The sequence below is a fragment of the Vicia villosa genome, linkage group LG4 (assembly GCF_029867415.1).
Source record: "Vicia villosa cultivar HV-30 ecotype Madison, WI linkage group LG4, Vvil1.0, whole genome shotgun sequence".
Classification (NCBI taxonomy): domain Eukaryota; kingdom Viridiplantae; phylum Streptophyta; class Magnoliopsida; order Fabales; family Fabaceae; genus Vicia; species Vicia villosa.
In genome coordinates this window covers 128,026,252-128,041,313 of record NC_081183.1, presented here as the reverse complement: position 1 = coordinate 128,041,313, position 15,062 = coordinate 128,026,252, and the positions used below count along the sequence as shown (strand labels likewise).

Here is a 15,062-nt window from a genome sequence, read left to right as displayed (position 1 = left end):
TTTGTATGTACATTTTGACTAATGATAAATCTAAACTATAATAAAAAAATATATATTAATTCTAATAAAAAAAATCAATCTAAACTATTCTAATTTTTTTTATATTTTTAATGATGATGGTAAGTAACTAAAACTTATGGAGTCTAAAACAAAAATTCTAAAAAAAAATAGTAACTCGAACAACAATATGCAAATATGTAAAATGTAAGCTATTTTTGTTGACTTCAATAAAAAGTCAAATTTTGAATGATAAATACACAAAATAAAATGCCACAAGTCAAAAATGAATAAAAATGCGTGGGTCAAAAATTGGGGTGCGACACGCGGTAAATTGGTAAATCCTATCAAATTTCCGGTATATTTGTGAAATTTCCGATACGAACTAGAAATTTCAAAATATGCGGTATTTTGCATGGGTAAAGTGGTCAAAACACCACCCTTGGGGTGACAGATATAAAAATGGGGGTGGCAAGTTAATTTCTCACGTAATGGGAATGATGGACAAAGATGGTAGTGGGCCAGAATACGTTTCAAGACCCAAGAGTTTGGAAGGTTTATTCTATAAGGGGCAAAAGAGGAACAAAAGAGAATGAAACAGGTGAGGTGATAAGGAGTGAGAGAAAATGACGTAATTGAGTATTGTTGGACTGTTAAGGAAATAAGTACAGTAGAAACTCTTTAAATTAATAATGTCAGGACCGGAGAAATTTATTAATTTAGAGAGTTATTAATTTATCGATAAATTAATAATTATTAATATGCATTGGAAATCAATAATGACTTTTGAAGTACAGTAAATATAAACAAGAGAAAAAAATGTGTTCAATGTATTCTTAAAGGAAAACAGACAACTATTGAATCATATTTCAATATAGTGTAATATATGTTTTATCAGTTTCTATTTATTATTAATTTATGATTTTCTTGGGACCCAAAATTATAAAGGGATCTCCCGAAAAATTATTATTATCTTATTATTTTATCGAGTTTTTCAATTTTTTACATTGGCCCAAGTCGGGACCGGACAAATTTATTATTTTAGAGAGTTTATTAATTTATCGAGTATTAATATAAAGAGTTTCTACTGTAGTAGTGGAGTGAGGCATAGGAAAGATAAGTGCATTGGAGATAGAGGTGAATGTGACCACGTAAGACATCACAAATGGAAACAAAGGTTGTAGAAATGGAGAACGAGCTTTTGGCGGTGAAAATCGCCCAATACAAGGTGCAGCAAATGACAAAGGAGAATCAGAATCAAATCATGGACATGCTTTAATAACATCGTATTAAGAAATGAGAAACAAAGGATGAAAGAAGCGTTCTTACAAAACGCAACAAGAGGGCAATGGATGGAAGCACAAATATGCCAAAAACGACACCGACACTGACACGACGACGCTGATAGTAATTTGAAAAAATGAATCAATAAAACTAATTATAAGTGTCGGTGTAGGTGTCCAACACAGAAATAGACACGAACACGCTTTTTTAGAGGTGTCGTGGCTACATAAGAGATGATGGTACCAAACCTCGTGTGACACATTTTCGATTGGATTGAAGGCTCTTAAAGATGAAGCTCTGGATTAAATTCTGCAATTTTGTGAAGAAAATGGGTTTACCGGCATTCTCCGGTGAAGACCCAACGGGGTGGACTTCCCGAGCTGAAGTGTATTTTCAGAGTGCAAGCTACCAGTCTCGAAGTCAAAGTAAGCCTTGCACAATTGAGTATGGAAGGTCCTATCATCCATTTTTTCAATTCGTTGTTGGAGGAAGATGCAAATTTATCATGGGACCAATTGAAATCTAAGTTACGTGAGAGTTACAGAGGTTTGGGGGAAGGAGATGTGTACGAGCAGTTGATGCAGATATGTCGAAGGGGTAATGTAGAAGAATACATCCAAGACTTTGAGAAGTTGATGTCACAGATCCTCCTTTTGCTTAACAAACAGTACTTAGTTTATTTTCTACATGGGTTGAAGGAGGAGATAAGACAGAAGGTTCGCAGTTTTGTGGCTCTTGGCCCAATCTCAAGAATGAAGCTCCTAAGTGTGAAGATCAAGTTAGGTGATGGATTTCAAGAATCCACGCGGGGGGAGTGCAAGTCAGTAGTGCTTGAGAAGTGATGACGAAAGTGGAAGCTTATTTGAGCTTGAAGGGATCAATATATTATTGGGTATAACATGGTTAAAATCTCTAGGAGACATGATTGAATTGTAAGGATCTCTAATGAGAAAATGTTCTCTAAACCTTCTATAAAAGGGACCATTGAATGATATTAGAATTGTGGTTGTGTCTAACTCAATCATACAACAACGGTTTGTAGAATAAAGGTTGCTCGAACTTTATAAATACTACGGAAACCACCATATCTATAGACAAGGTTAAAAAGTGTTGGAGTCTGCAATGAGGCTGAAAGCATGGACGTTGCGGGAAACTCCAACATGTATGTCGTCCATTAGGTTAAGTTCCATATGAAATCTTCTCCATTATTGTGTTTCATGTACAAATGTGCCATATGACATCTTCTCCATTATTGTGTTTCATGTACAAATGCCTTAAATTATTAACAATGGCCCAATAACTTGTTTTTAACAATTTATAATTTGTTTGCTTATACATGGTTTTCACATTTGGAAACTTCTTAAGAGTTATAATCGATCATTCTTTCATTCCAAAAAACTTAATTAGATAACAATAAAAAAGAAATCAAACTACAATATTGAATTTTATCAGCTTCCATCTTATCAACAACTACCAATGCCTTCATTGATTATTTTGTGGATCTTCTACTTTTCCAATTCTTGTCGCAACAATTGCAACAGTCACAATGCGTGTCACAAACTCACAACAACCACAATGCGTGTTAAAGACTCACAACAACCACAATGATCAAAATTTCAACACCAATGTGTGTCACAGCAACTGTAATAACCACAAACAAAATACTTGCAATAGTTGTAATGCGTGTCACAACAACCATACTGTCGCCCTCGGTTTTTTCCTATCTCGTGAGAGATACGAACTGACTCTTCTTTTATTTTTTGAGTTTTGAAAATCAGAGAGTCGCCACCGACTTTTATTTTATCCAATTAAGGAAAGGTTTATAAAAGAAATAGAAAAAGACCTTTAAGAGATTTTGGGTTCGGGGGTAGGTTATACAAAGGGAAGGTATTAGCACCCATTTGTATCCATGGTTATCCATGGGCTCTTAATTGCTTAGCTCACTTGTTTGAATCATTTGTCTTGCCTTGAAATGCTTGTATGTGGTTTTAAAATTCATTTTGTAAATTGACTTTGTAATGATCCTTGTGCGGATGTATACAAAGTGTTTTATCTTTCGAAAGATGTTTTGAAAAAAAAGGCTTTAACTTCGTAATGATCCTTGTTTGGATATATACCAAGTATTGTCTTTTTTGAAAGTTTTGTTTTGAAAAACAATGAATATGTGAGACATTTGTTGTTTTGATTTGAGCAAGCAATTTAGGAGATCTACCCTAAGTTTATAAGGTCCTTTCCTATTTCTTTTAGAAAATTCTCCTTTTACCGGATGTAAACAAAAGTTTGGATTTGTATTTGAAACAGTAGAATTTGATTTTTGAAAAGAGTAACAGAGGGATTACCCTAAAAGGTGCAAGTGTGATTGTGTTTTGATTCAGATATTTTTGTCTTTGAAGTTAGTGACCTAACGCTTCAGTTGTTATTCTTGGCATACACGCAGTTTTATATGTACAGGAATTAAAATGCGGGAATGTAAAATGCGGAAAGTGAATCTACGCTATTACATCGATTGTGCGGGAAATGTAAACTACGCTGTTTACATGATTTTGACAACCTATACACTTATCTATGAATTTAAATTCCAATAAGATAAAAGGAAGTATTTTTTTGGATTTTTAGATGGTTGATTTTAATTAGAATTAATGCATAATTAATTTAATTAAAATGAGAAAAAGGTAGAAATAAAATTTAAACCTAAAAATTAGGTCTAAAATATGTTCATATTGTTTGTTAATTAATTTTAAAATAAAACTAATTTTTTTTGGATTTTTTGAAGTTATTTTGGAAATTATTAAGTTAAATTAACATATAATTATACAAATAATTACACACATAATTTAAACTTAAAGAGAAAAATATTCTAAATATATAAAAAATTAGTCTATAATATAGAAACCTAATTTAATAAAAAGAACATATTTTTTCTGATTTTTTGATAGGTTGAAATAATTAAAAAGCAAATATATAAATATATACTAATTAATTAAAAAAAATATTTTAATTATAAAAAAAAATAAAATATTTTTATGTCAAAAAATGATAGATTATTTTATAAACCTAAAAATATTTTTTGTATATTTTTCTGATTTTTAAAACTATTTTTTAAATAATTATTGAAAGAAAATTAAATAAAATAGAAAAATATATTAATTGTGATCCTGTGTGATAATCAGTGGAGTCCATGATATGGATGTGCATTCGTGAGCATTGGATCTTCCTCATCAGAATGGATCTTTTACACCGCTCATTTGCAGGTGTTGCAAAAAACTTCAACCTATTACACCTGTGCAACAACGAATACAAGCAAAACATGAAAGAAATTTGGCGCGAGGCCATGGTTCAATTCGTCTGGTTCATACGAGTTCAATGAGACCACTTTGAACCTGTAATTTTGCCTAATTCGAGAAGCCCTAATTTTGAGATCAAGAACCCTAAATTGGTGGCTTCGTGAATACTTGACCAAACCTTAATTAAATGTCCAGAAACGATCAGAACATTAAACCAAGTTCAAATATATGATTACATCGTGCTAAATATGCATGTATAATGAGATTTTGGTTAGTTTTTGTTTGAGCAAACCGTGAGCTGTGGAGCTTGATTCTGAGTGCTTTGCTTGTTGAAAATGATTGGGATATATTCAATGAAGGTTTGGGAACGTGTTTGAGTGTTTAGTTTTTATTGAAGTGAGCTTGAATTTCAAATTCGAATTTCAAATTTTCTTCAAAACTACAAGTTGTTACAAGAGTGGTATAAGCATAGTATTGGTTCTGAATTCGTGTGTCTTGTCCTACTGAAGTGTTCTACTTCATTTATAAGCAATGAAGTGCTTAAAATTGAAGCTATCAAGCATTGATTGCTTTTTTGAACTTTGAATTTTTTAATATAAAAAATCTTGAATTCTTTGGCCATGGCTTTGAAATTTCTTCAACCTCTTGCTCTAGGCCTGCTATGTACTTCTCTTGCTGCAGAGTTGAATCATTCTTGGTGGCTTTAGCTTAAGAATCAAGCATTGTATCATTATCCTTCACCATTTCTTTTTCAATTTAACTTTAAATGTAATAAAATTAAACCAAAAAAGAAATAAAAATGCTATGGGCCTTAGGTTGGTCGCGGGAGGCCCTTAGCATCATTAGAATCATGTTTGGATCATGGAAACTTGGCCCCTTTTGAAAAAAAAACATTTTTGATCAATGTTGATTTCATGCATTTTCCCAAAATATGGCCAACTTCAACAAGGCATAAATCCCTCAATTTTTATCATATGAAGGAGTTCTTGTACTTTTTAGAAACCTCAAGATGTCCTCTTCTAGCTACTTTGGAAACTTTTTTTCATTTGGAGAAGTTATCTTGATGTTATGGCCTTTGACAAAAAACCACTTTTTGTTGACTTTGAAAATGACCTGTAATGTCTGAGCTCATATTTTTCAAATGGTGAATCCAATGACCATGGGATCAATTGCATTTGAAAGATAATTGAATTTCCTTCAAAACAAGATTTGGTTGGAATTTTTTGAATGAACGAGGAGAGAGTTATGGCCGGTCAAAGTTTAGTTGACTTTTTAGGAGAAAACCCAATTTTGAAACTTAGAGTTTTGTTGATTTTTGATCTTTCCTTGATGAATTATGATCAACCAATGATCAAATGATGAATCTTTTGACAAAATATGGATGTTGACAAAAAATTTCATTTTTGACTGTCTGTTGACTTTTTGGTCAAACTGGTCGCCTGTTGACTGTTTGAGCTGCTGACTGTGCGTCTGAGCGAATTGAAGTTTGAAAATTTGTATGGTGGTACTTTGAGATATATGGAGGTCCATGAAATCCATTTGAGGTCTCAAAAAAACTTGTTCTCCTGAAAAAACAAAAACCCTAGTTAGGGACTGTTTGCGTAGGAGACAGTTAAGCGTACCTGATTTTTGTGCAGTGCTGAGTCTCTGCTGATCATGTGATTATCAGAAGACTTCCAGAACAAAAATCTTGGAATTTTGAAATGCAAAAGATTGATTTGATTGATGGTACAAAACACGGAGAATCGTGCTGTCAGCGGGTTTGACTGTCAACTGGCTGTTCAGGCATTAACGTAACAGTTAAAGTGAAAATTCAACAGTTAAAGTTAATTTTTTCTTTGTTTTTTGTTGTGTTAATGGTGAAAATTTATTTACATGAGTTGTTAGAAAAACACAAAACATAATAAATAAATAAAATACACTGTACGCGAACGAAATTACCGATAATAACCTTGAAAAATATTTAATGCGCAGAAAAATAAATATTTAATTAGCAGAAAACACACATAATATTATCTGGATAATTAAACTACAGTACGACAGATAGTACGACATTTAATACTGACAGTACAAATATTACATAATATAATGAACAGTACGACAAATAAACGGTACATTATTTGAAAGCAAAAGATACGACAAACTTTAAAAATGACGATTAAAAACCCATGCTATAAATAACAACATATAGATGATCGGGAGTGTAAGCAACCCAGGTCCGCATTTTTCAGGACTATGCAGACAGAAAAAGGACATGATCACCACCAAGACGGTGATGACCATAAGAAAACACGTATCCATCCACTTCGCCATTTTTGCCGGGGAAGAAGAGAAAATAAATATGAGGTAGAAATTTGAGAGATGAGTTGAAATTTGATGTGAGAATTTATGAAAAAAATGAGAGGTATTTATAGAGTGAAAAGAAAGATAGAGATGTTGGGGAATGAAGTGATTCCGTACAAAAAAGGAAAATTTGAGTGGTAGTAGGATTTGAAAGAAAGTGTATGGTAGGGTTTGAAAAGAGAGATGTATAGAATAAAGTTAGCATTTGATTTTGAAAGAAAGAAAGAGATTTGAAAAGAAAGGAAAAGATTTTTGAAAATAATAGAATATAGTACAAAAATTAGTGGGAAACAAAAACTAATAATTATTTACTCGTTACCAGTACAGTCTGAATCCCCGGACTCTGCGCCTGCAAAATTTAATTCTGTACCAATTGCGTCAGTACTATTTATCTGTAAATAAATCTCAAATAAACAGCGTGTGTGAAGTGATAAACAATAATTGGCGTTTGTGTAAGAATAAATTCAACAGCGAACCAAAATACCGTATAAGAAAAATTCTAAAAACCGAGTATTCATAAAAATCAAGATATTTGTGAAATAAAATCCAAGATTATATGAAACTCCCAATTTTTAGACAGAAGTCTGTTGCCTTCTTTCTGAAAAAGATGCGGGCAAATTTTGGGGTATAACACATACCTACAACAACTGCAATGTATGTCGCAATAATCGCTTGCAATGCATGTTGCAACAATCGCAATGAGCATAATTGCAGAACATGCAACATCCGCAATGCGTGTCTCAAACTTACAACAACAATGACCGCAATTGCAACACATGTAATAACCGTAATTGCAACACATGCAATAACATCAATGACCACAATTGAAACATATGTAACAAACACAACATGTGTTGCAACAACTGCAATGACCACAACTGTAACACTTGTAGCAACCATTGTTGTAACACTTCCCGCAAAATGTCGTACACTCACAACAACCGCAATTGCAACCCTCGCAACAACCGCAATGCACGTTGCCTCAATCACAATTGCTACTATTGAAATAGCCTCTATAGCCGAGGTAGGAGAAGGGATCAAAACGAAAAGAGTAGCTTCAAGAGAAGTGGGGGCAGAGGCAGAAGTCTCAGCATTCACCATGTCCTGAATACCTTGAGCATCACCAAGGTTGTGTAACATATTCAACTTACTTTATCCATGCTATTTGCAAAACGTAATTACACATGTAAAAAACACAAAGGCTTCGCTCTCACCAAAATATCTTTCTCCTATCCTTTTGGCTATTTGCACTCAAGATAACATGAGTATCAATTCGCCTTTTCCTCACACCAGTAGAAGGAACCTAACTAAGGTCGACCATGTCCTTGTAGCCTCGATTAGACTCCATGATTATGAAAGTTATTAAAGAAATTACTCCTCAAATGGAAAAGATCAAAAAATAATTTAAGAGAGGGCTTGCAGGATTTGTGCTCGACATACAGTTGGAAGACCTTATTTATGTTCATGACCCTTAATGAAGTTAGGAAGGAAAACCTTTTAAATGTTTCAAGACAACCACCTTAAATTCTGAAAAAGCCATTTGAAGTCCTATTCTAGTAAACTAACATTTATAAAACGGGATTGGGCAATCATCAAAAGAGCTGCATATCCTCTTCTCCCCTAACACTATAAGGACTAACCACTCTAGAGGGTTACCGACCACAATACCAATTGCATCTATGGTAGCCTCAATGCTCAAGACCGAGGAAGTGTTAGCTACTTTTGCTTCTACCTAGTTATACTTCGATGCCCAGTTGTCTTCGAAGATTTAAGTGATCCATCAAATCAGCATTGCTAGGCTCACAACCTTCAATATGAAGACAAAGCTGAAAGAAATCTCTAACATGTTCCCACCTTTTCAAACTAGCTTGTATTTTCTTTTCTCACAAGACAGAATGGGGAATTGGAACTTCATCCCGACTTATTCCTCCACCAATATTCGATATAAGGGCGTCTAACAACCTACAAGTATAAGTTTTTTCCTCCAAGGAGTTTCCACCTACCCTTTTTAACCCAGAATTGTCAGATATGGGTATAATTCCTAGTCCTATGTGATCGCGATAAGAAAGGGGAGATGAAGATCAAGGGAAGTACCTAGAGTAGATGTAGAAGAGGCTTCAACTTCTGAATCATTCACTAAATCAATCGTATTATCGCTCATCCTGACTAGAAAATAGGAAATGTCAAAGATAAAGCTTGAGTTAAAAACGTACTTGGTTATACAATGTCGATGATGAGGAAGAAATGGAAAAAGGGGAAAACTTTAAGTGAAGTACTAAATAACTTCTAGTGATACTCTTAGGAAAGAAGGAACATAGACGTTTTTATGGAAATTAATCGTAAGTTTAAAGCTAAAGGTTGCTAAAACTTCCAAATACTGAATTCACTCTATTTATAAACAATGACATGTGAAAAAAAATCAAGACTATGGAAAGAAATCACGAGATCAACAACTAAATTTCCACTCATGGATACACGTCAACTCGAGTGCACTCAAGTACTCTATAAACCGCATCATACCCTAGCTGGTCACGTTATTACATGTGTCAAAAAAGGGTGACGAATCATTTCAATGATGGAACCGCATTAAACGCGTTTGTTACCCATTACTTTTTCAAAACTGATCCCCAACAAAGCTTTGAGGGCAATTGATCTAGACCGGTCAATGGCCCAATTGACCAAGGTCCAATCCATTGCAAATTCATTCTATTAGACCTAAAGTATAAAAATGGTTCACACACTAAGAGCAATGTACAATCTCTGATCTCCAATTTTACTATACTCATATTGAATCATGAACTGACTTGGGGGTTGAAGTGTTAACCATGCGGGTCCATATCACACCATCGTAAAGGAGATCTGAGCCACCGTTCAACATCATCAGTTATTCAACTATCTTCATTTATGACTTCTAAGTGGAGTTAGAGCATCAATTTTTGGTTCCCGAACGAAACATATATATATATATATATATATATATATATATATATATATATATATATATATATATATATATATATATATATATTAAAAAGGATTTTCGTATTTAAGATTAAGGATGCCATTCGCTCCACTCCAAGTTATTGCACTTTAAATTATAGGGAACATAACTAGAGATGCCAATAGGGCAGGTTGGGGAAAGCTATTACCTTCCCCAAAACCAATCCCGAATCCCCAAAAAATCTTCGTTCCCCTCCCCAAACGGGGATGGAGAATTAAAATTCAAACCCGACCTAAACAGGTTCGGTTGGGTTCGGGTATCCCCGCTCTACCACCATCCATTTAGTGAAATCAATTTTTTAAATAAAAATACTTATTTTTTCCAAAATCAAATTACATTATAAATAATAAAATAAAACAATTAAAAAAAATTATACATATATTTAAAATATTTTAAATAATAAATACAAATTATCAAAACACTGGCCACATATTTAATATTCTAAATTATCACAAATAAATAATAATATACATAACGAAATAAATGGGGCGGGTTCGGGGTGGGTACTAGTGTCCCAGTTACCCGGTCCGTCCCTATATTTTGTAATCGGGGAAAACCCAAACTCAGTTAAAGCGGGTTTTCCCCCGTCAACTTCGGGGCGGGATCGGGTGGGTAGCGGGTACGAGTTTTGTTGCCATGCCTAAACATAACTGTTTTGGTCCGGCCAAAGTGGTTCAATAGAACGCAACAATCCAACATATTGAGGAAGCGAAATATGTTGAAAATAGACTGATGTAATGTCAAACATCCTTCGGCTACCTCATTCGAAAATGCGTTTCCCACTGTCAGATCCATCTAGTGGTCATCTGTACTTCACGTTCTTTTTCATATTTAAGTTAACAATCTCTCGTATTTAAAAGGGATTTGTCATTTCCAAGTACGAATTTCACTCCAAGGAAAGACTAGGAAGACGTCCAGAAATTCCCAGGTCATCGGGACACAATCATCATACTCTTTAGCCTGACCCTAAAGGGAGAAGGGGTAATCACACTCCTCCAGAAGCTGTCAGCCAACGAGAAGGAAAAGGAAAGAAGAAGTTACTTTAACTCAGCCGAGAAAAAAGAATAATTTCATTCCTCGTATCTTAGACAACAAGACTCCATGATCAAGACCTTTTTGTATAATTAAATCATGAAAATAAATTCATTTGTTTTAGTATTCTTTGAGTTCAACATTCGACAACTTAATCAATTTTTTTACTCGCACAACTTAATACTTATGCTAAAATCGCAATCAATGATATACAAATGCTAAAAAAAGTCGCTCCATCCGTCCCAAAATATAAGAGAAAAATTAAAAATCACACTTATTAAAAAAAGTAAAAATATGATAATTTAACTTGTGTTTTTCTTGAAATAAACTACTCATGAATAAGTAAAAACAATTTTAATTAGTTATTGATTATAGAAAAGATAAAAGAGAGGATAAGAGTTGATTTTTTTTCTTATATTTTGAAACAAGAAAAATATATATTTTTCTCTTATATTTTGAAAAGGAGAGAATATTAAAAATCAAATAGAGTTATCATTCTAATAAAAATATACATTCTAACTTAAAATATGACTAAAAACTTTATATTATATTTTTGAAGATTTTTATTAGGCGTTTGGATCGATGGAAAACAATGTAATAAAACAATGTAATAAAACAGAATGAAATAGAACGGAACGGTGTTTATTTTATGTAAAATATCTCATTCCTTCTCAGGGTTTCCAAATTAAATGAAATAAAAATAAAAAATTTAATAAAATAGGATGAAATGTATTCATTTCATCTACTTTTTACCAATCCAAAGATAATATTATTCAATTTTCATTCCCCTACGTCGTGTTTCATCAATACAAACCTAATAATTATTTTGAAGTTGGTTCAGTTCATTCTTAAGCTTAGTTTGAAGTAAAACAATATCCAATTATTTTCTCAGGATGGTTACAAGTTGTGTTAACATATTGCAATCTTGCTTCTGCATGTTTTTCACACACCACAAATCATGGAACTCTCCAATGTTGAAAATGAAAACCCTAAATCCAATCCCAAATTTCAATTCTTTAATCTGCCACTCTTCAACAACTTCACAACAAAACCACCAATTCACAGTTTCATATCTCGTTTCAAATTTCGGCTTCTCATTAGAAACCGCTACAAAGGCTTCCAAACTCGTTCATTTCAAGGCTTCCCAAAACCCTGATTCAGTAATCACCATCTTCAGAAACTTCGGTTTCTCAGATTCTGATATAAACGACATCGTTAGTAAAGCGCCCAACATTCTTACATGTGACCCCCACAAAAGGATTTTGCCAAAGTTTCAATTTTTACTCTCAAAAGGTGCTTCAAATTCTGATATAGTGGAGATTGTGGTCAGAAGCCCTAGAATTCTCTATTCAAGTCTTGAGAATTGCATAATCCCTACTTTTGAATTGGTAAGAAGGTTCCTTCCATCTAATGACAAAGTTATTCAACATGTACTTAAATGTAGATGTTTCTTTGGTCATAATCATGTTATTAATAATGTGAATTTGTTGCTTGATGATGGAGTCACTGACAAAAATTTAAGATATTTGTTACTTAAAACACCGTCTATATTTTTGATTCGTGACATGAGGAGTGCTCTGGATATGGTTAAGAAAATGGGATTTAATGATCCTTCCAAAGTCAATTTTTGTATAGCATTGTTAGCCAAAAGGGCTATGCCGAAATCTCGGTGGGATGCTAAAGTTACTGTCTTTAAGAGATGGGGTTGGTCTGATGAAATGGTTCTCGAAGCGTTTAGGAAGAGACCTTTGTGTATGCTATCGTCGAAAGAGAAAATTAATGATGTCATGAGATTTTGGGTGAATGAGTTGGGTTGGAACTCTTCGGCTCTTGTCAAAAGGGCGGATATTTTTTCGTATAGTTTGGAGAATAGGACCATTCCGAGGGCTTGTGTTGTTTCATATCTGATCTCGAAAGGTTTGATAGAAAATAATGTTGAATTGTCTACCCCTTTTGCTGTTAATGAAGAGGTGTTTCTTGAAAAGTATGTGCAAAGTTTTAAAGAGGAAAGACATAATTTGTTAAAGCTATACCTGGAGAAAATGGACGGTAAGAAAATCAAGGAAAATGGTGAAGCGTCTGGAAGCTATTGAATGGTTAACTTGTAATCGCAAGTTTTGTGTAATGCAGCATCCTAAGTAGCAATTGACTGAAGTGTATTCTTCAATTCCTGTTACAGTTGTGATCATGTGATGTATATCAACTATTTGATGCTTTCTAAACGTTTGAAGCATGGGTACAGATTCTTTAATATCCAATGCTTATCTGTCTGTAACCTAGCTGAATGTCCGTGCTGTTCTGGCTGCCTTTGCTAGAAATGTTCAGTAACCATTAACCATTCTTTTCAAGGGATTTTGGGCCTTCAGCTTAGAAATAAAGGAGATTTGGCAAAGATGTCGAAGACCATTAGAGCTTTATGGAATTTGAAATATAAGAGTGTTCATATTTCACTTATTCCTTGCTGCTTGAATGTTAAGCAAAGACAGACAAAGCTGGAATGACTTCAATGTTGATTTTTGTAGATTTAGATGTTTATCTGGGATGACTGCAGTTTTTTTTTATGGAATCCTTTGTTGTAGTCCATATGTTCAGATAAGGATCGGTAGCTTACTTCCTGATTCTGTTTTACAGTTCCTTCACTTTGTTTGATGAAGAAAATATGGACTGCTGCAGTAATATATATTAGACTTCGGAGGTGAAACAAACTCATTTTTTCAGATTATGCAAATAAGATCTGAGAAGTGCTTTTAATTGAAAATTATATGGGAGTTTTTTCTTTTGTTTTGTTTCATTATGAAAATTATATGGGAGTTTGTGGTTGTGCTCAAACTAAAGTAGTTTATTTTATTTTTTGACTAGTCTTTTTTGCTCTTTCTTCTATGTTTGCATATCAAAATACAAGTTAATTATCACTTATAGTGTGGTCACGACTATATAGAGCTTTAAAGAAGTCATCTCCGGCAACAAAAAAAATGTAACTAGAGTTGAACCAAAGCTCTACCCATCCTAACCACTTCATTTTCATCTTAGACTTCGTTTCTTAAGAAATACTGCAAATAAGTTTCCTAGCACTTGTTTACTACATCTGTTATGCCTTCCCAAAATACCTAACTGCAATTCTCTTGTATATTATGAAGAATCTTGAATGACCCCTACAACAGAAAACAATGATATTCCTAAACATAATAACAAGGTTAGCGAAATAGTACATGAATCATATAAGATAAGTGAGCTTCAATGGTGAAAATGCTTCCACTTGCCTCCATAAACATAATAACAAGGTTTGAGAAATAATACATGAATCATACAAAAATATAAGTGAGCATCAATGATGAAAATTTCTCCACTTGACTCCATAAACACTATGCAAATATTGTTCTTCAATAGAAGTTCGGAACCTCTATCATATGCATATATATACTAGGGTATTTTTATAACATAATTGCGTCATGGTTTGACATGATCACGCCGCGATTCATCATTAATCATTTGTGGCAACTCTGAGTGATGCGCAAATAGCACCACAATCCAATCGGATGGCGACACAATATTTTCAAGGAGTCATTCCTTTGTTTACATATTGAATCGTGCTACAGTCCATCTGATCGCGCAACAATTTGAGGATACTTGCAATCTTTTCTTCATGTTCTTGTGCGTCATTCTAGCTCCACTCCTTGTCACTGTAACTCCTACCATGTAAAGCATTGAGGAATTGTCTAACTTCTTGTCACTGTAACTCCTACCATGTAAAGCATTGCAGAATTGTCTAGTTAGAATAATTTTGGGGAGAAATGAGATGTTCCATAATATTCTAAATCATGTTATAACTTGAGGTGAAACGAAATATTCACAAATATAGCTAAGAAATAGTATGACATGGTGTCATCATAACCCCAACTTTGAACAAGCTTTATTTGTTCACAAATATATTGGTTCCACGGTTCTTGATTTTGCAACTCCCATCACTGAATTTTTTTATGTACTAAACTAAGATGATATTGAGCATTCCTTGTATTAGTTCACTGAGTATATCATTTTATATGGAATAACATTTTGACATATTCAACAAACTGGTGGAGTTGATGGTTCTATCAAGCCAATTAAGATTATCACAAATAGAC

The 15,062-nt window shown here is 33.5% G+C and overlaps 2 protein-coding genes across 4 annotated transcripts in view; one reads left to right on the top strand and one right to left on the bottom strand.

Annotated features, from left to right (window-relative positions):
• The first annotated feature begins 11,709 nt into the window (after positions 1–11,709).
• On the top strand, positions 11,710–13,562 carry LOC131595185 (uncharacterized). Its single transcript, XM_058867474.1, has one exon. It carries the CDS (start codon positions 11,835–11,837, stop codon positions 13,032–13,034), a length of 1,200 nt encoding a protein of 399 aa, XP_058723457.1. The 5' UTR covers positions 11,710–11,834; the 3' UTR covers positions 13,035–13,562.
• The window catches only part of LOC131595186 (uncharacterized), a 45,513-nt gene continuing 43,953 nt past the window's right edge, over positions 13,503–15,062 (bottom strand). Inside the window, exon 2 of one of the 3 annotated variants that reach the window (XM_058867478.1) lies at positions 13,503–14,680. In XM_058867478.1, the coding sequence (XP_058723461.1) occupies positions 14,658–14,680 (23 nt within the window). In that variant the 3' untranslated portion in view covers positions 13,503–14,657. The remainder of the gene's footprint in view (positions 14,681–15,062) is intronic. The other 2 variants (XM_058867475.1, XM_058867477.1) reach the window with 2 other exon arrangements.